General features: G+C 39.9%; 1 protein-coding gene and 1 pseudogene across 1 annotated transcript; one reads left to right on the top strand and one right to left on the bottom strand.

Annotated features, from left to right (window-relative positions):
* Positions 1-10,057: 10,057 nt before the first annotated feature.
* LOC147882620 (uncharacterized) lies at positions 10,058-11,823 on the top strand (annotated as a pseudogene).
* Positions 11,824-14,534: 2,711 nt separating this feature from the next.
* Positions 14,535-17,791, bottom strand: LOC147882619 (uncharacterized). The gene is made up of 3 exons (XM_087400675.1): positions 16,542-17,791; positions 16,096-16,307; positions 14,535-15,938 (listed from the first exon to the last, which is right to left on the bottom strand). Exons 2-3 carry the CDS (start codon positions 16,277-16,279, stop codon positions 15,028-15,030), a joined length of 1,095 nt encoding a protein of 364 aa, XP_087256801.1. The 5' UTR covers positions 16,280-16,307; positions 16,542-17,791; the 3' UTR covers positions 14,535-15,027.
* Positions 17,792-20,938: the final 3,147 nt, after the last annotated feature.

Below are 20,938 nucleotides of genomic sequence, written 5' to 3'. Positions count from 1 at the left end.
ATGTATGTCGTACACTAAGGTAAACCCCCAAGTCCAGATTGCATCACTAGGGTTTCACATAAGATTATAACAATTTCACAGCAAAGTTGTGTCTAGATATTCAATCGCAATCGAAGTCTCATGGAATTCTAGTTTTTAGAGTCATTGTGCTCTCTGGATCACTATGTATAAACCCTATTTATTGTGTACATTGAAGGCCTATGTATTAAACCCCTTACTTACAGTGAATTTGTTATTGATGAAATGGACACTTATGTATATTTCTCCCTCAAAATTCTTTTTGGAATATCCTTTTGTAAGTGATAATGTGAGAGAAAATTTAATTCAATATGTCCTTCTGTTGAAATCACATGATATTCACATATATTTTTGAGTGAACTCCTTGAGCTTTTGTGCAGGTGAAAATAAAAAAGACAGCTAGAAGACTCTCCAAAATTGGATTTGTTTCCCAACGCGGATGTGCTTTCCAAAAATTGCCACGTGAAAATATAGAAGATTATCTTTTAAAATAGCCACACTAGAAAATGTCTCAACTTCAAAATCTCATAATCCCAAAGGGAGCTTAATCTACCATCGTTAGCACAAAGTTGACAATATGAAAACCCATGACAATCTTCCATATGAAAACCCAGTAGGGGGGATTTGTGGCTTCAAAATGGCCTCGTAATAAGGAATGGATTAGGGGATGTAATGAGGTTGATTAGGGTGCATGATGTGCAAACAAAAGTTTAGGGTGAATTTTAGGAGGTCCTAGTTCTAAAATGCCTTTTTCCATGCTTTAACTTTAAGAGGGTCCCGAGCATTTCAAATTAAAAAATATTAACCTCCTCTTGATTCTGATTTGCACTGCTATCCCACTCTCCTGCTTTGAACCTCTTCATGTCGATTGATTCTATCTTGCATCTGATGTTCTTCTCTCTTGCTCTGAAAATCAAATTGGATATTTCTTATTTTCATTCACGAGTCTTCAATCATATCCATGGGCCCAAAAGATTCCTTCACATTCTATTACTCTTTCTCTAAACCTCTTCATATTGCTTTGATCCTCTAAACTATTGCTGATTGAACCTCTAGACTGATGCTACTCTAAACCTTGGCACTGCTACCCTGAACCTCTACATCGCCACTCTGAACCTCTAAGTTGTTGCACTGCTTCTTTGGACATTCGGACTAGTGGTCTAAACCTTTGCAGGACTTATCTAATTACTCTAAATCTTTGCACCTATTATCCTACTATGTTGCTTCTCCACTATACATATTGTAGACTTGCTCTGAATCTTTGCTACTCTTGCTCTAAATCTTCGCAAGCTCCTACTTTAAAGGTCTATAGGTACTCTCCTACTCTATATGGTTGCTACTCCTACTCTAAAAACGTATACTACTCTTGATCTAAACATCTTTTACTTCATCCTGCTCTAAACCTTTGATACTTCTAATCGAAGCCTCTGCTCTAAAATACTACTAATCTTGATCTAAAGCTATTATAGTCTTGATCAAAACCTCTATACCTCCTTGCTCCTACATTGCATCTCTATTACACCAAGGTGCAATAAAGTAAGAGCGTTAGTGGCAACAATGAGAAAATACATTAGTAGGCATGCTAGTGGTAATGATAAATATAAATATATACCTTCTCCACTTTGGCACGTCTTATGAAACAGCATCATCTCAAATAAAAAGCTACCTCACAGTGTTATTAGTTAATCCCTTTTAAGAAGGACGACAAAACGTACAAATGAATTATCAAACATATGAACAAAAAGAAAGCATACTATATAGATAAGAAATATCACTATATCAACCACATGGGGATACTGATGAGTTTCTATAAAAACTCAACTTCATGATTTTACAAAATGTCTATAATTGAAATTCAACAAATATAATGATCTTGATCATGACCATAAAACCATCCTACACATTTGCATAGGAAACACAGTTTGGCATTTGGAACATGCCTACATCACTATCTGTCAACTTTCAAGTCTTGTGGTTGAAACTGAAGAAGAAGGAATTTATCTCGGGGGGTCCATCTGGGAAATGTAAATATACTATGAGAGTTCAAAATGAGGGGTATTTTAATTCTCAAGACTTACATAAATATATTAATGGCAGGGGTAATTTTATACACCATTTTTAAATTAAAAGGTAGGGTGTGTTTATTCTCAGATCCAAATTAAAAGTTATTTTTTAAATATTGTCTAATCTAGGATGATGTGTAAGAGCAGTCACAATTTGTTGATGGGTAGCTCAAAGTTTTAATGTGCTGACTAGCCCTCGTAGTCATGATAGGTAGATATTGGTATTGGATTTAGTCAGACACACACACACACACACACACACACACACATAGAGAGAGAGAGAGAGAGAGAGAGAGAGAGAGAGAGAGAGAGAGAGAGAGAGAGGACTCAAATCGTATCTTTTAAGCTATGCTTTGAGATAGTGGCAATTTAGTAACCTAATATCAAGCTCTACAAAGCGGAGAAAGTGTGTTTGAAAGAACATTTGAATGTGGAATGGGCTTAAGGACAATTCTACTATAGGATGTTATTGCGAGTGATCATGTATAATTTGAATCTCCAAAAGTTCTACCACTTGTGCACCTTTTGGGCATGACAAAACTTGACCACTTTAAAGTGGAAAAAGAGTACCACCTTGAGACCACCTCACCGTATATATAACCTTCTACATAACCTTTCCCTATATTTAAAACCTTCTACATTTCAAATGATAATAAGCACAAAATTTTGTTCATATAAGATTGCTTTATGTTACACCATGAATGATTGTAATTACTTGCAAAGAAACATTGAGTTTGGTTTGATGGCATAGCCTCCCAGTTCAAAGCATGTAGACCTTTGTAGTTCACTATTCATGTCCATGTCTATTACTCGTCTATTAGTCTCACTAGCTTGTGCATGATTTGGAACTTTCTTAGACCTGGACATGGCAAGGGAGAGCACAATAGTGCAAGGGCCATTGTAAATAGAATGCTGACTCATAAAAATATAAAGCAAGCTAGTGCAAAGCTATAACATGCTAGTGATGTTGTGACATTCCTACAGGCTAGCATAAAATGGAGGCTTACACTTTATATCTCCTTAAGGTAGAGATTTTGAATGCTTTTTCTAGGAAGTTAAAGAACAAAATGTGAATAGAGATGTCTTATGGAGCTATGATTCCATTCCTAACACTCTTTCCCTTGATTTTGTTAATGGGTACCCTTCAACACTTCGCACCACTTAGATCATGCTACTATAATGCATGCTTTCAAGGTATGTGGAAGATGTGTTCTAACAAAGCACCCCTTTCATGTTGGGAACATATCACACTAATTCCATCAAGTGATTGTCATGTTTAGATCCTTAAATCAAAGATGCAACATATCAAGTTCACCATGATGTGTTGAGCGATGCTCTTGAAATTTGTGATGTTGTTGTGATCCTTCAAGCGATTGTGATGTTGGTGATCCTTCAAAGTTCAAGCAAAGATGTAGCATATGAAGTTCACCATAATACATTGAGCAATGCTCTTAATATAGGAGACAAGTTTTTATGGTGAATGTTGAGGCTCAAAATATTGATGAGCATGCTGGTTCTTCTCCATCTAAAGTGCACTGCTATCAAGCATATGACTAATCGTACTTTGAAGAATGGATGGAATAACGTTATTGAACAAAATTCACTCTTTGAGAAAGGGTTATACTACCAAGAGCTAAGAGATTTGATGTTCAAATTGCTCGATCAAAATCCTAAAGGATCTAGATACTCAAATCAATGGCATTTAAATCTATAAAGTTTTCGATGGAGGTTGTTGAAGGTGATAGTGTAGTATTCAAGATTTTTGAAATTGGACATGAGGCTACATGCACACAAGGAACTTTAGACTAATGCCTATATAGGAATTTGGTGTTGTACTATGAAATTTGAGCATATTTCCTAGATAAAAAGGGGGATTTTCTCCTCTTCATCTAGGAAAATCTTTTTCCTGTATAGACAGCCAATGCCATCAAGGAAATTTGTCATGTAATATGGAGAATCAAGTGGATTATATGTTTTCTATCTAGGAAATGACCTCTTTTTTTCAGAGCAAATTATATTTCACATATAGATAACTCAATGCTATGATCTAGGAAATGTGACATCCCATATTGAGAATCAAATGAATTTTCTGTTTTCTATATAGGAAATATGGTCTCTTCCAGGAAATATGTATTTTTATATGGACAATTAAGGGGATTCTCAGTTTCGTATATTTGGAAATTAGCAAGAATGTATCTTTTGTATTGCAATTACCTACATAGGAGGAGTTTTTTGTGTAAGAAAGACTGTTGATACATGAACTTATCAAATGATCCCACATTTTGGTGGGTCTACACATGGGAAGGTTGGGAGTATGGATCGGTGACATGAAGGTAAGTATTGCACGAATTTTTCAAATGATCTCGAATTTTGGTTTGCACACTCCAACAACCCACTCCATCCCCTCTTTTCTATATATGTATGCCTATGTCTATGTATGCCTACCTCTATGTATGCACCAACTCCATGAAGACAGCCATCAACATCACTTTGTAGAGCCCCTTTCAAGTATAGTTAAGGTGCAGCATGGCAAGGAGCACCCACAAGGAGCCTCAGGGGGGTCACTATGTATAAACCCTCTATATCACGTGCGTTCAAGGCATATTTCTAAAATCCCTTATCAATTTTTCATTAATAAAATGTACCCTTTTTCTATACAAATCTGTAAATTTTTTTGAAAATTGTTTTAAATACTCCCTTATGTAAATTAACTTTTGTTAAATTTAGATATTAAAAACATCCTTCTGTTGAACTCACGTGATAGGGTTACATATAATGAGTGACCCCCCCGAGCAAGGAGCAGTCTAGAGGTGAGATTGCAGGAGGTTATAGCAAGCACTGCCTTACAGTTAGCTGTCCACAGGGAGTAGTCTAGAGATGAGATTGCAGGCAACATCAGGCCTACCATATTACGCCTTGGACTTAGGATATTACAATAGGAGAAGCACACAAGGTGGAGCTTGGATCTGAGCATATTTTGTAGCAAGGGAAGCTTTGTCTATGTTCTTGAAGCGTGTGCCAGCTTGGCTGCTAACAGAGGTGTAGGCAAATCATGTTGCTATATTAGATCATGGATGTCTCCAAGGAAGAGGTGGTGGGATGTTAGAGCCAAATGAAGAAGGCATGACAGTAAACATGCGAATGTCAAAGCCTTTTATTGTTGTAAAGGAGGTGGGTAGTACTTTCCACCTAATTCCATTTCACAATAGTATATTTTGGATTATGAGTCCTATAGTGGCATTATGGGGATATTGTAGAGGAGTGTGTTGAGTGTAGCCAAGGTTTATTATATCTAGTTGGTCTGTCCCTCGTCTGTCCCTACCGTATAGAACCAATGTTTCTCTAAGTGGACTTGTCATTTGTTGCACTTCTCTTTTGGCATTTGTAAATATTCACTCTATCTTTCTAGTACACTTTGCTTTGCACACTTTGCACAATTGCCCAATCACCCAAAAGACAAAGAGACTATTTATCAGAGGATTGAATCACAAATGGAGTAATGGAAGGCTACATAGAGTCCCAATGTTGTAGATCCAACAATATGGGTTTTGAGGGTGGGTTCAAATCAAGGAACTTGAGATCCAACCTTGTAAGTCATGATGTAAACAGTCTTTCATAATATAAAACAAATATATCATTAAATCATTCTCTCTTTAATATAGGAACTTACTAATTTATTCTAGTGTCTATAGTAGTGTAATATACATGTGTCTTTTCAATATTGCAACCGTGTGACCGTTATTTGAATAGTTAATTTCTTAATAGAAACCTTCATTTAGAATTTGTGATAGGAAGGAAGTCATGTGACCGCTATGTGTAAGTCTTGGGACATTCTATGAGAGACGATGACCTTGGAACTATCGAAGTAAAGATGTGCATTAAAGGACACCATTACAGATGCCTTAATACACTATGGATCAACGGAGGTGAACCTAATAACTAAGGAAACCATGATAGATTTGGGCTTGGAAAAGATGTTATAAAGTTATTAGGTTAATTGGCTTGCCAACAAAAGTAGAAATTACTTGCCCTCCCAAGTGTGTGTACACATGTGGCCTATCCCATGAGTGAGGGCTTTTCATTACACTGTTGACCATACTCACCCATGAATGTAACTTTAACCATATGTTTTCTTAACCATGGTGAAATGGAGCCAATTTTATCCCCAAAAATGGAGGGGCAAAACGGGGAAGCGCAAGAAAATGGGTTTTTCCTATCACACATCAGTGCTAGAAAAACCCTTTAGTGTATTTCACACCGGTTAAATTTGGGAAAAACCAGCATAAGTTGTGCCAAGGAGGTTATTTATAAAGGCTAAATTTTATGGCAAAATGTATTTTAAAGGTATTTGAATGTTCACCTTGAAAATCTAGGCTATGATTAAAGGTCCCTTTAGAATACCGGTTTAGTTTAAGTAGGGACTTTAAAAATTAATCATTATATTATATAGATAATATAAATAGATAATACTTAAAGTCTAAATAGTAGATCGATTGATGGCCGTAGACCTAATTGAGTGGTAGCCGTGGATCAAGCCAGCTATGACCCTATCTTCTCTTAGAAGTTAGGGCTACCGGCTACCAAAAACTTTCTTGCTCAGCCGCACTTTGGAAAGTTGCAAACTCCAAGACTCAATGTGACCTTTCTTGAAGCTTTCAGTGTTCAAAATGCAGCCGCAAACTCCCAAACTCAAGTCTCAAGAGTCATAGAATCTCGATTCTCGATTCTCCACACTCGTACTCCAGAGTCCAGAGCAGCTACATTAGTAGATAGTAGTAAGTACAAGGTTCTACAAGCTTGCAAATTCAGATTTCGGACTCCCAACTCTCGACCCCCAACTTCCAAGCATTCAAGTATCAACTTTCAACTATCTCGCCAGGTATTTTGAAGCTTGCACTATGCAAGCTTCAAAGAACACTATGCAAGCGTTCTTTGAAGTTTGAACGTTTCATTTCTGGTTGCTTCAACAAATACGTGTATAGGGCAGCCAACTCTAGAGTTCTCCGAACTGTCAAATCGTTAAGTATAGGTACTAGGTAGACCGTAGAACTTGCTTATCCCTTGCTTAATGCTCATCTGCCAAAGTTCAAACTTCAAACTTGCCTACTGCCTCGCTGCGTAAAAGGCTCTAGACTCATCGTAGAGACACTCGGCCAAACTTCAAAGAATATGCCTTGTGAACTATGATCGATCATTGATCTACAAGGGATGCCAGGCTCCAGCAGCTTGGTGCCGTGAATATTGCAGCACATGAAGTGGGGACTCTCGAGTCAGCATTGAGCAAAAGTTGGAGCCCACTGCCCATCTGCATGGATCACCAATTCACCACCACCCACAAATCTGAGTGTGAGCCTTGAGGAGCTTTGCCAATATGGCGGCCACTCAGAATTACAATCACACAGGCTGTTACAAGACTGTGACATCGCAACATCTCTCCAAAGTACAGCAACATGGAGCCTCCAACGCACAATCGATTGCTTGAATTCGCTCATCCACAACCGTTTTTCATCGTCTCCCCAGTGCGAAAAGTCATTCCTCCACCTTGAGCTTGCAAGAGACGTTGCGATGGCCGCCGTATGGAGCCTGGACGTGGTGGCAAAGGCAAAGACGATTGGGGAGACTGTTGATGATAGCCATGAAAGTTGGGTCTCAGCAAAGGCGATGGTGGAGACTATTGAAAGTTGAAACGTATTGCACGGTTCAGAAATGCGAAATATGTTGTATTTTCTAGCTTGAAAAACTCTCTCTCATTGACAGGTTCTACGTCCGCCGAAATTATCAAGCAGTCGATTCTTACGGTTGCAGACTCCAGAGTTCACTAATGCAAGAGCTTAGAGCACTGCTGCAGGCTAAAAGTAGCTCAAGCCTCAACTTTCGCTCAGCGATTGGCAAGTAGCAGCTCAAGCCTCAAAGGGAATTTGCGCATAATGCAAATGCGGTGCATTGGAATTTGGTAGCCCAAGGCTATCACCTTGCAAAATACAAGCTAATAGCTACCTCCCATGGCCAAAATACAAGCTAATAGCTACCTCCCATGCTAAGAGGGCATTTGCACACAATGCACATGCGGTGCATTGGAATTTGGTAGCTAGCATGGGCATTTGCACACAATGCACATGTGATGCATTGGAATTTGGTAGCCCAGGGCCAGCAGTACCTTGCAAAGTGCAAGCTAATAGCTACCTCCCATGGCCAAAATACAAGCTAATAGCTACCTGCCATGGACAAAATGCAAGCTAATAGCTACCTCCCATGCTAAGACTGCTTGCCTTAGGGATCCAATGGAAAAACTGTAATTGGTATGTTGTAGGTGCACCAAATTAGACAAGCTATTGAGTGAACCAAACTAGAAAAGCTATTGGCACAAATTAATGTGTTGGAGTCAATAATATAAGCTATTTTGATAGCAGAGTCCATTAGTTTGCAGAACAATGACTTATATTTTCCATACTAATCAAGGAGATTCCTTCCAATACAAAGTATCATAACGGAAGCCGATGGCGATAATTAGTTGACAACCTATAGTTCATGTGGAAGTAAAGGGACAAAGTGTTGCCTAGAAGACTTAATATAAAGTGCCCATGTGCCTCTATTGCTCTTTTGAAAATCATAGTCAATTGTATACTCAATGCCACACTCAATTGTACACTCAATGCCACACTCAATGAACACTAAATGCCACACTCAATTGTAACCTTATTTCTTGAATATGATTTTTTGTTTGAAAGAAAGAAATATATGCCTATGCTATGTTTCTATATGCCTATGCTTCTTTAGTCTATGCTTCTATGTTATTTATCATTTATGCTTTTATATTTCTATAGTCTTAGTATATATTAAGCAATCAAGTCATGCAATGTATAGTATGTAAGCAATCTAGCCTCAGGAGCACTCCAGTCTCTTGACACAGTCTACAATTCCCCTGGTAGAATGCTTACAGAATCAAGTCATGCAATGTATAGAATGTAAGGAATCTAGCCTCGGGAGCACTCTGGTCTCTTGACACGGTTTAAAATTCCCTTGGCAGAATGCTTATAGAATCAAGTCGTGCTATGTATAGTATGTAAGCAATCTAGCCTTGGGAGCACTCCGGTCTCTTGACACGGTCTACAATTCCCCTAGCAGAATGCTTATAGAATCAAGTCATGCAATGTATAGTATGTAAGCAATCTAGCCTTGAGAGCACTCCGATCTCTTGACATGGTCTGCAATTCCCCTTAGAGCAGAATGCTTACAGAATCAAGTCATGCAATGTATAGTATGTAAGCAATCTAGCCTCAGGAGCACTTTGGTCTCTCGACACGGTCTGCAATTCCCTTGGCAGAATGCTTACAGAATCGTTGTGCAATGTATAGTATGTAAGCAATCTAGCCTCGAAAGCACTTCGGTCTCTTGACATGGTCTACAATTTCCCTGGCAGAATTCTTAGAGAATCAAGTCGTGCAATGTATAGTATGTAAGCAATCTAGCCTCAGGAGCACTTTGGTCTCTTGACATGGTCTGCAATTCCCTTGGCAGAATGCTTAGAGAATCAAGTCAATAATTGGAAATACATCTACATGCTCACAAGAATCAAACCGTTTAGTTGTGTGTGAGAGAGAGAGGGAGGGATAGAGAGAGAGAGAGGGAGAGAGGGATGACACTCTTATTGGGTTTTGTGGAAAGAAAGGAGAATATCATCAATGCTCATCAAATGACTCCATTGTTGTTGGTGAAGGCTCACAAGGATACTCGAATATTATAGATGCCTTTCAAAATCATATCATAGGTCATTATGCTAGACTTTTGATTGTTAATCCTCTTCATGATCTTCTTCCACGATTGGCTTTGATTGTGCATTGCACATGCAATCGTTTTGATAGTGATTTTGTAAGGAACCAAATCTTTTGGAGACCATGTGGAATGCAAACCTGAAAGATAAAGTTGGACCCATAATTGGACATGCTTCAAATGGAGATAGTAGAAGACAAAAGTTGATGCTTGAAGACTATTTGGAGAAAAGCAAACAACCTTTTGCTATCAATTGGTGTGGATGGAATTTGAGAGCAAAAATTGTAGGAGGAAATGTGTATGGCCTTCATGATCAAGACTTTGTACACTGTGGAAAGAAACTTACAAGCCCACTTGATAGTCCTACTCGGCAACTAGCAATTGGATGTGTTTGGATCACACTAAATCATGTATCTATTATTTACAATTCTTTTTCAATTAAGGAGCACAAGGTACGAGATGGAGATATTCAAAGGAATGATTGACAAAATTGGGGAGCAACTCAAAGGATTGCAAGTAGACAAGTACAGAAATGTTTGAGAGAACTTCAAAAAAAAGAAAGAAGTATGAAGGGGACTGAGGCCTATTTGATGATTGTTGCTAATCATATTGATATTTTCTTGTCACCATATTTGATCTTGAAGGAGCATGTGGTGCTTGCAGCCAAGGTAGTTTTCTTTTTCAAAATTTGGTGACTATGGATTCATCACCATCCAACCTACACCTTGAAGAAAAATTTCATCAGTTCGGAGGCTTATACGGACTGCATACTTTCTTGTCATTTTGTTGTATTGCTCATAAAGATGTTTCGAGATTTTTATCCTAATCTATAGTGTCCACTACATCTTACCGGTTCTGATGCTGCTAAAATCTATTTTAGTAAAGTTGGAGGCATGATTGGGCAAGAAAGAGCATTTGATCTTGGAGATCTTCAACATAACATTGGTAGCTTGAATAGAATTGCCATCCATGAGTGTGCTCAAAATGGTCTAACTTTCTCTAGGGCTCATATATGGAAACATTTGAACAAACAAGAAGGGATGATTCAAGAACATCTAGGTGATTATGAGAGTGTTTCTTCTGATGAAAAGATGATTGATGCATTGAAGGAGGGCTTACAACAAGCTCACATACTATGCGAGTCTTTGGATTTGAAACCTAGCAAGGCTGAAGACTTGAAATGGTGGTTTCAACCTTGGTTGGATGCAGGGTCTACATGGTGTAAAGTAGATGCTGAAATGGGAGAAGCTGATAAGAATGATGACTTTGTGGAGCCATATTGTGGTGAAGAAGAACCTATGGACAAGAATAGCAATGAAAGCGAAGAGGTTATTGCACTTAGTGAGATTAGACATGAAATTGATGACATTTTGAAGGAAACAAGAAACATGCCCCCTAAGAAAAACATTAGCCCCATTGTAGAGGTGGATGGAAAGTTTATTTTCAAGTCAACATTGGTGAGCCGATTCAATGGATGTCCAACCTTGTCAAAAGATAGACTCAATACAAGGGTAAAGCAAGGTGCTTACTTCAACCATGAAGCAAAAGCACAATCATCAAATGGAAATTTATTTGGCATAGGTTGTGACTGTGCTGTATACTTTCATGATGACACAAAAGGAAAAGGAAATCAACACATGAAAAGAAATGGCAAAGCTACAATCACGAGGAAGATGGATGCAACTCATGGTACATGGTACTTAGGAAGAGTTCAAAAGATGAGGAAGAAAGTCGGAGGGAGGTACGTGGATTATAAGTGTGGCTTTGATTTAGCAGATAGGCCCCAAGGTTTGGAAGTTCGCTTGGATGGTATCAAAGGGCAAAAGGAGCACAAATGTTCACTTATGATTTGATAGACTTAAACATGGTGGACATTGAAACAATTATTGCATTAGCAAATTTGACATATATTGTAAGAACAGACAAGTACCAACTAGATGAGAATGACTACAAGTTTTTAATGACTTCTTGAAAAGTGCTAGGTAAGTTTACTTTGCATTTTTCATGCAAGGTGAAACTTTCCAAAATGTCTTATAATGAGCTAGATCATCTAAGGTCCAAATTCATGTCATAGTGAGAAATTGTGTTTTTCAATGTAAAATGTTGTGGGAACAACTTTCCGTTTTGCCACCCAATCAAATCCTTCCATTTTCATGGAGAATAGAACAAAAATGAAGGTACAAAGATTGTCAAGCTATAAGGGGTGTTCATCTAAGTGATTTCTTAATAGCAATTGAGTTTGTATGAATTGTTTATGGATTTAGAAACTAATCTGCATCACTTTTGAGACCCCAAATCGCCCTTAATGCCTACCATTTGAAGAATTGATTCACAAAGCAAAGCCAAAGAATTGATTCACAAAAGAACACCAAAATTACAGTTTATTAAAAAATATGTATCTTTATACAAGGATTATGATGCCTTTACAAAAATAGTAGCCTTGCAAAACTGGCATACAAATTTTTAATGACAAAATATGCAACAATAATAAATAACATAAATTGAAGTGTAATAAAATTGTGGTTTAACATGAGATATGCTCGCGCGAGGGGGGGGGGGGGGGGGGGCACTATACAAAAAGACCATATAGCATGTGTGATCAAGGGGTATTAAAAAAAACCCCTACCTTTGGAATTTTTAAGACCAATATACACTTCTTGTGTAAATTTTGAGTATGAATTTTCATTTTTTGAACTAAATAATCCCTTATGTATGTATATTTTATGTAATTCCATCAAATATAAAACCCCTTCTGATGATCGTACGTGCTATCTTACATATTTCTTAGTGGCCCCCCGGGAGAAGTGACCCATAAGTATATCTTGAGTATTATGTACATAATATCTAATACTTGCAAACACATGTTTCATAGGATTTCCTATAGATATAAGCATAACCAATTAAGCTTGCTTGTTGTATTGCATTGCATGATGTTTTGTGTTGTAAGAATACTAAATTCTTGCATAGCTTCTCTCATAATCACTATGGATCCCTCATGTTTTGGTGCCTTACAATGTATAAGTTCAAGATAGTGCTATAAAAATTGCCTTAGGTATAGCAATGTGTTGACAACGTGCTTTCAAAGAGTTTTAATGGGCATGTGATGGGTGCAATTCTCTCTGGGAGAGGGGAAGGGGGGAAGTCATGTCAATATTCCTAAAAGATTAGAAAACACATGCATTCAATGGGTCAATTAAATACCCTTATTTCAGGTGGGGTTGTAACTCTTTAAAGATTTTGAATTTTCCCTAACAATTTAACTATGTGTTCTTACCTATCCTTTAGCACTTCATCCTCCCTCAACCACCATTCCCATGTTCAGTAACTCAACACCATCCTCACAAACTCTTAAAAGGCACCTCAAAAGAATTACACAAAGATTAGAGGTCAACCAATGTTTTTAATGCATAAGAGATAAATCAATTGGTATCACTAGGCAATTAAATATTGAAACAAGGCCTCAATTGTTGGTCACCCACATGTTATAAAGAGAGTTTCGTAAGCTCATGGGTTTTGGATTAAGGGGAGGGTGTCTAAATTCCATTTTTTTGGATAGTACAAGTTCTTTTTTTTGGGGAGGGTGGGTGGGGCTATATACTTCAGAGACATTTCATAATTATGTTACACCTAAATCCTCCTACTAAGCTCACCTAGCTAGATCAAAAGCTCTATTGTTTGTCACATTGGAAATATTTGTAGAATTATGTTAACTTGCAGACCTCCTTCCATCTCAAGTAATAACCATTTCTTTATCTAGGATGTATATATTATAAATTGCTTATATTTTTATAAACTTTAGATTGTTTTATGGAGTTATAACCTAAAGTAGTTGCTCATAAGTGTAAGATGCCTTTTGAAAGTAATTTGCCACAATCTTCCTTTATATATATATATATATATATATGGAGAGAGAGAGAGAGAGAGAGAGAGAGAGAGAGAGAGAGAAAGAGAGAGAGAGTTGCAACATCGTAATTGCACTAGGAACTTAAGAATTAATCAACAGGTATAATGTCCATGTGAGACGAAGAGTTTTGAAACACTTTAAAAATGTTGGATTATATAGGCGCGTGTGCACACACACACACATATAAATATAAAATAAATAAATAAATAAATAAATAAATAAATATATAGAGAGAGAGAGTTGCAACATCGTAATTGCACTAGGAACTTAAGAACTAATCAACAGGTATTGAGTCCAAGTGAGACAAAGAGTGTTCTGCAATCTTAAGGGAACAAATTGTATCATCCAACCTCTATGTAAACTTATATTTCAATATTTTGTTGCTTCTCAAAATGTATAGTGACAAACAATATATTTGGAAGATCTCTTGCTTAAATTAAAATTTTAAAATTTGTATAATACTTAAGAGAAACATTGCTCTCTCCCTTTCATACTGCCGCGCAGGCTAAATTTCGACTGGGCCAGAAATCAAGAATGAAACACGTTGTCATGCAGCACGCTTCTTCTGCATACTTGATCGAGGATGAGAGTAAAATTGCAAACGGGATCGAAACTGATATTGCAAATTGCAACAAGATTAGCAAAATAAAGGCACAGACTGCAAACGGCTTTGAGGATATATGGTTTTTAACCAGAAAAACTGGAATGGCCTTAACATAAAAGTGGTTTAGCAACTTTCTTAGAGAAAAAAAGTGCTGCAGCAACGCTTTTACAGCATAATTGTGATCGAGGATCAATGAAGATTAAGCTGCAACAAGATGAACAAACGAATCTGCAAACTCGAATCATTTTGCAAAAACTTATATAAACTTGAAATAACTCAGTCATCAAGACAACAAAGAGTTTAAGACTCAAGAGGCCTTCTCTTCCTACTGCGAACAAGGTGTTAGCAGACATGGCCATCATGGCGCTACCAGTTTGCCAGACAGCAAGAAAGGAGCAGTGGAAAACAATATCAGATCTTTGAATTTTTCTTGTTGCTCCTCCTTCTCTCTCACAAGTTCTTGAAGTCTTTCTCGACGAGTCTGCTTTGATTCCTCACATCCAAACGTATGAACCCAAGTTCCCGATAGTCCAGCTGAAAGTCCTGGCCTGGTCTTTATTGAGGTGTTTGAGCTTCGAAGAACAAGAAAATCAAAAAAGGGAAGCTGGTCCATGCATAAGTCCACTTGTCGAAGGAGATCACGTCGGTTTATCACCAGGAAATCGGATTCACAAGAGCAAATCAAGAAGCTTACGTTCTTGCCTCGGAGAAGGAGTTCTAGCAGGCCATCGGGCCATAGAGAGCTCCGCACTGTCCGAGCTGGTTACTGAACCCTCAGAAGTGACAGAAAATGTGGAAGGGCTCGAGAGGCGCACACACCTCAGCTTCACCCTTGCCGAAGGAGCTGAAGCATGAGAATTCAGAGTTAAGTCAAGCTTGATATTCTCAGAACTTTCTGCAAGCAATTCTTCTCGAGAAGCATGCCCTCGTGAGCAATCATTCATCTCGGCCTCATACACCTGTGACTTGAACCTCCTTGCTACAGGGGTAAAAATCTGACCGGTAGCTTGAGGTGGTTCCTTATCGAAGATGAACCTTTGTGGTAGCTCAGATAGTTTGGGAGCCTCAGCTGTGGACGCATGCTGGGGTAGAAACACAGGTAGCGGCTGCTGATGGGCATCTGTACAATCGGATCTTAGCTCCTTTAACTCCTCAGCTTCCGAGCTTCTATACCTCTTGATCGATTGCTGTATATCTTGCAATATTGTACAAGCAGTAGCGCCCCTGTCTGCTGCACCGCATTCCAGCTCAGCCAAAGATCTCTTAGGTTTAAGAGGTTCGGTGCAACGAGCCGTTGAAAACGAAGGTTCGGGTGCTTGTAGAGCTATAGATGCTATTTCTGGACTTACAGTCAGCGTCGATATGTGTGTCGATGTTTGAGGCCTGCCTGGAAGTGTGTGCATGGATTTGGAACCTGCAGGCAACGAAGCTGCTGCTGGCCGAAGGGTTCCTCCCTTGAGAACAGTCTCTACTGCTGCCTGACATACATGCCAATTGCCGGACCACAGGAGTCCGACAGCCCCATAGACTGGGTTCACCGTCCTTCCACACGCTTCATACAGCAGCGATTGGAAAAGAGCTGCACCAACATATAAACAAAACCACATGTAAGACCCTTCCGATCGCTAGCAGTTGGCAATGGGAGAGATGCATAGTGTTACGCATCAAGCTTATCTGAAAGATTGAGCGCTGCAACCACCAAGAACTGTAAGGAATGAAGAAAGAACAATGCATACCAGGCCTTTGATTTTCAGGTACAGCATTGATGAAACCCATCAGGCCCGCCCTACCGAAGAACTTGGCTACGAAAACTGTGGCATTTCCTTGCGCTTCAGGAGATTCGATCCACTGAAGACAAGGCCGGAGAATGCAAGCATCACTGCAGCCTTTTCTCAAGACACGGCAACCGTTGCAGCTCATTTTAGTTAAGTTGTGGATCTGTGGATATCTGAAACGGATACGAAACATTAACTTAGATACCGGCAAGAACTGAATAACAGAACGAACGTATCAACAAGTGTAGCGATAAAGTTCAGCAAAGCTGGAGTCTGGACTCTGGACGTTGCGACTAGGGGTAAACCACGGTGGCAGCTGGATAGACCCATCCGTAGATTGGCATTGAGAGCGAGAGAGAGAGAGAGAGAGAGAGAGAGAGAGAGAGAGAGAGAGAGGCAGATCTTACCTCACTAGTTGCCTTCGGTCAGAAACCTTTCGGAGTTGTGCAAGTAATCAAGGAAACACAAGAAAATGCTTGCGGAAGATCACCGAAATGGAGGTCCACGACAAGGCACACACAGCGCGTACACTATGCGCAAAGCGATTATGGACGGGGACGTTCAGGTGGCTCAACCCATGGACGTTACAAGCCTCTCAGACAGTGTACTAACAAAATCTTTGGGTAAACTTCGTGGTTCTTCTTCTGACTTGTGAATTCCAGAAAATCAGCAGTGTGCCGATGTTGCTACCGAGGCCAAAATGGAATCTCCGGAGAAGCGGGGAAGGCAAGGAGAGTCAAAGAAGGAATTAAAGGCGGGTGCAGCTTGGTCGCGGGAGCTACTGACAAGAGGGCGATCACACACAGAGAAAGACACGCAAGATGCAAGGCAATTAGAGTCGGGGGATATTCTGAGGGATCGAGAGGAGGTTGCGAGGCAGAAGTAGCAGAGGACGGAGAGGAGGAAGGGCAGTCGGGAGGATATAGAGGTGAGGGAGAATACTCTGAACGCGGGCTGTGGGATATAAAGAAGGGAGGAGGAGAAGCAAGCTAAGTAGATGGGCACTCTGAAAACATGGGCTAGCTAGAGATGAGAGAGAGAGAGGAGAGGGATGGTGCAACCGTGCAGCTTTGGAGTAACTGGTGAGAGACAAAGAGAAAGGACAGCCGGTGTGTGCGTGTGTAGGTCTGCGCGATAAGACGATGAGGGAGGCTGCTACACGACAGCTCTATTGTAGATTGCAAAACCGGCGGTTTGAACGTTAGAGGGTGGAGCTCAGGTCGAGTCAGCTTGATTCAACGTCGTAAAACTGAAGGCTGAGAGAGAGACTAGAGGAGGAGGGACAAAGCAAGGAGAGAAAGAGAGAGCTGAGCGCTGTAGCTTTTCTACTCTTGAGCTCAACTGATTAGGTTGCTATGGAGAGAGAGAGAGAGAGAGAGAGAGAGAAAGAGAGCATGGATAACGAAGCAAGGGAGTGTCACCGTGTAAAACGAAGCCTGCGTGAACTCCGCCCAAGTACATGGGCATTCAAGCAGAGATTGTTAATAAAAGAGAGAGCTTGTGGACGTTCCATCGAGAGAAAGAGAGAGAGAGCATTCATGCAGAAAGAGAGAGCTTGTGGACATTCCACTGTGAGTGAGTGAGTGAGAGAGAGAGAGAGAGAGGGAGAGAGGAGAAGTGTATGTAGGCACGTAAGAACTTCCCAGATTTATGCCCATTCACGCAAAGAGATTGTTAAAAGAGCGACCGAGAGAGAGAGAGAGAGAGAGACGTGTTTGTAGGCACGTTAGAACTGCCCACAGTCTCCACGATCAGATTCCAGCTACAAAAGTTTAGAAGAGTAGCTTCGGCGAAGAGTCTCTTCTCTCAGTTGTGTGTTATCTTTCCTCTTTTCTGGGAATCTATCACGTTGAACGAAACTCTCCTTTCTCATCAGCAGCGTGAGAGAGTCCTGCTGCTGGCCCTTCCCGTGCACCAAGAGAGCAACAGCCCCCTCGCATGCAAACAAAAACACTGAAGTCAGCATGCATTGTAAAAAAATGCTCTCTTATCGAGACACCACCAGAACCTCCTCCTCCGCCCGTTTCCATTGCTTGTATTTTTATATTTTGGGTTGCGTAGATTTGTCAATCAGCACATCATCCACCTGCTCACCCACGTTCCAAAATCCAGTCTCCCCCCTTCACCAGCTCTCTCGCACCATACCTTTCAATTTGAATTTATCCAGCTCCCCACCCTATGCAACCCCCCCCCCCCCCCAGCTTGTTATTTTTTTAATGTGCCCCTCCTCAATCGCCCTCTGCTTTTTTTACTACTATATTTCAATCATCAGTCTCCCTACTCCGCTCGCTTCATCACATGCTTTTTTCGTTTTGGCTCCTTACCTCAGGATGGTTTCTCCGCTTCACATTCTGTGCTCCAATTGACGAAAATTCTTTACCTAAAACTACTGTTCTTTTCACGGATTCAATAATTCACAGGAAGTTTCTCCAAGCCTCCAAGCCTGGCGGTCCTAGATTGTCCACATTCCTCTTACACTATCTCGAAACAAATCACTCACATGTTTTTTAAAACTTGCAGCCACCGCCCACCATAATTAGAAAAAAGAAAGCTGATCTATCAGACCAAACAGCTCGCAAGCAAACAACGTAGTTTACGGCGTGCCGTCCTGTGAGGTTGGAGCGATGCTAATGGCTTATCGGGCTGAGCGGCAGCAAGCTGGAGAGCGTATCATAAGCGAAGAAATTAACGCCAGGGTTACAGATAAGCGCACATGGCAGGAGAGGCATAAGGATAAGCTTCAAAAGAGAGAGAATTTGAGGCGACAAGCACCGGGGACGATCATACAGAAAGAGAGAGAAAAATAATCAGGAGGAGTAGAGAGAAAATTCAAGCTCATAATTTATGACAAAATATAATAATCTGAAAAGTACTTAAACCCGAGGTTCGAGCTGCATCTTGACCCCGGCTAGGCTTATTGGAATATATGTTTAATTTTTTATTTGGGCCAGCACTCCCGCGATTCGGGAATCGCATCTGTGCCGTTCATCTGGGGAGATCGGACGGTCAAAGCTGCGCTAGCGCTTCCCGATAACGCTGCACACGTGGGCTAAAAGCCGTCGATGATGACGATCGGACGGCTCGGGGCCCGCCACGCGCACGCGGCGCCATGACCGTGCGACCTCATCCGTCCTCTTTCAACTTTAGCACTTTATTAAGCATCCCTGCAACCTTATAACAATTCAATAATATTATTTGTAATTGTAATAATAATAATAATAATAATAAAACTCCCCTTTTCAATCACATGATTTTGAGTGGAAGCCATTTTCTTATCTTTTTAAATGTATCTTGTACCACCTCCTAGAAAATTTCCCATGGATTAGGAGATTCCCATTGCCCATCCCCACTCCCCATCTGTCCTACTCTTTCTGATCGTGACACCCAAGTCACCCCCCAGGCCCCCCCTCCCTGTGTCCAAACTACCTCCACCGACCACCTCTTGCTTTACCTCCCTCCATTCCCCCCCCCCTACCTCCTCGCCAACCTCCATACATCCCACCCATCTCCCTTTGTTCTGCCTCCACTCGTACCCTAGGTCATTCTCGTTCAATAACATCAAAGTACTAGTTCCGCTCCATCATTCGTTCTTGGGACTTGTATGTGGCCTCCCCCTATTCGCGCCTGTACCTGCACGGGAGGTCAGGCATGTGAAGGTGTGGGTTCCACTCTCATCATGAAGCATGTCCATTTATGGTGCATGCATCCCCACTCCCACCTCTCACATCACCATCGATTGAAGGTTTCGTCGAATGTGTCCAAACTTCTAGTTCAAACACATATGTAAAAGTTTTAATTTATTCTCATTCCATGGTTTAACCTCACAATAATTGTCTTCATTGTTGTAAACAATATACAAGCACCAAAATAGTAAAACAATGCCTTTGCGCTTACCAAGTCAAAATCAAATCCTTTAATAAGCTATCATCATTCCACCTAGAACATACGATTCATCCCTTCATGAATTTACACAAATTTTATTTTTAATATGAGGCAAAACATATTACTTTTTCTTCAAATAGATTTAGATTTAGATTTAGATATCAAATATAAGTTTCTTTTGTATTAAGCTAGTTCTTTGGGACAAATCACAACATCTGTAGGTAACACTCTAGGTGGTGAGGCATCAATAGATGTGAGGCATTGACGTATGTTCACATGAATTTGGACCAAAGACACATCAATATAGCTACATGTATTTCAATAAAATTTAATATGTAACTTCTCCATCTCTCCCAATGAGTTGGAATATGATAATTTTCTAACATCCATTAAATGCCATTCACATTACGTTATAGTGAGCTCTAAAGTAGATTTCAACAATTTATATATAAAAGCATGCAATGTTGTTAATATTGTACATAGATATTGGAATTTTTTGCATGTTGATACAAATTTGAGAATGTGGAAGCAATCACCAAGGTGAATGGTTAAAAAGAAGCAAGGGAACATCTTATAGGCAAGGAGGTGACACGCACCAATACCATTGGGACATTATGGACAAATTTGTTGAACTAGCAATTTCATTGTGTGGTGGTAGGATGGAAACTTCTTAGCTCATTTCCATGGACAACAAAATGGTTACTTAGGAATTCTCACATATTACAATATATTTATATGATGCTTGCATGGGAAATACCAAATTTGTGAGTAGAGTAATACTTAAGTATTGCTTGCACAAAACTAGTGTAATACGAAATTTGAGAAATATTCTTCTAGGAACCACTCATGTGAAAGAGGGACTTCTTGGAAAACCCATAATCTTCCTAAAACCAAACTTCTTATATGCTATTTCTTTTAGGTA

Source organism: Dipteris shenzhenensis, chromosome 29 (assembly GCF_047967505.1).
Source record: "Dipteris shenzhenensis isolate YYH24624 ecotype China chromosome 29, Dip_SZ_1.0, whole genome shotgun sequence".
Taxonomy (NCBI): domain Eukaryota; kingdom Viridiplantae; phylum Streptophyta; class Polypodiopsida; order Gleicheniales; family Dipteridaceae; genus Dipteris; species Dipteris shenzhenensis.
Note: the sequence above shows the minus strand (reverse complement) of the source record. Positions and strands in the feature narration are given on the sequence as shown.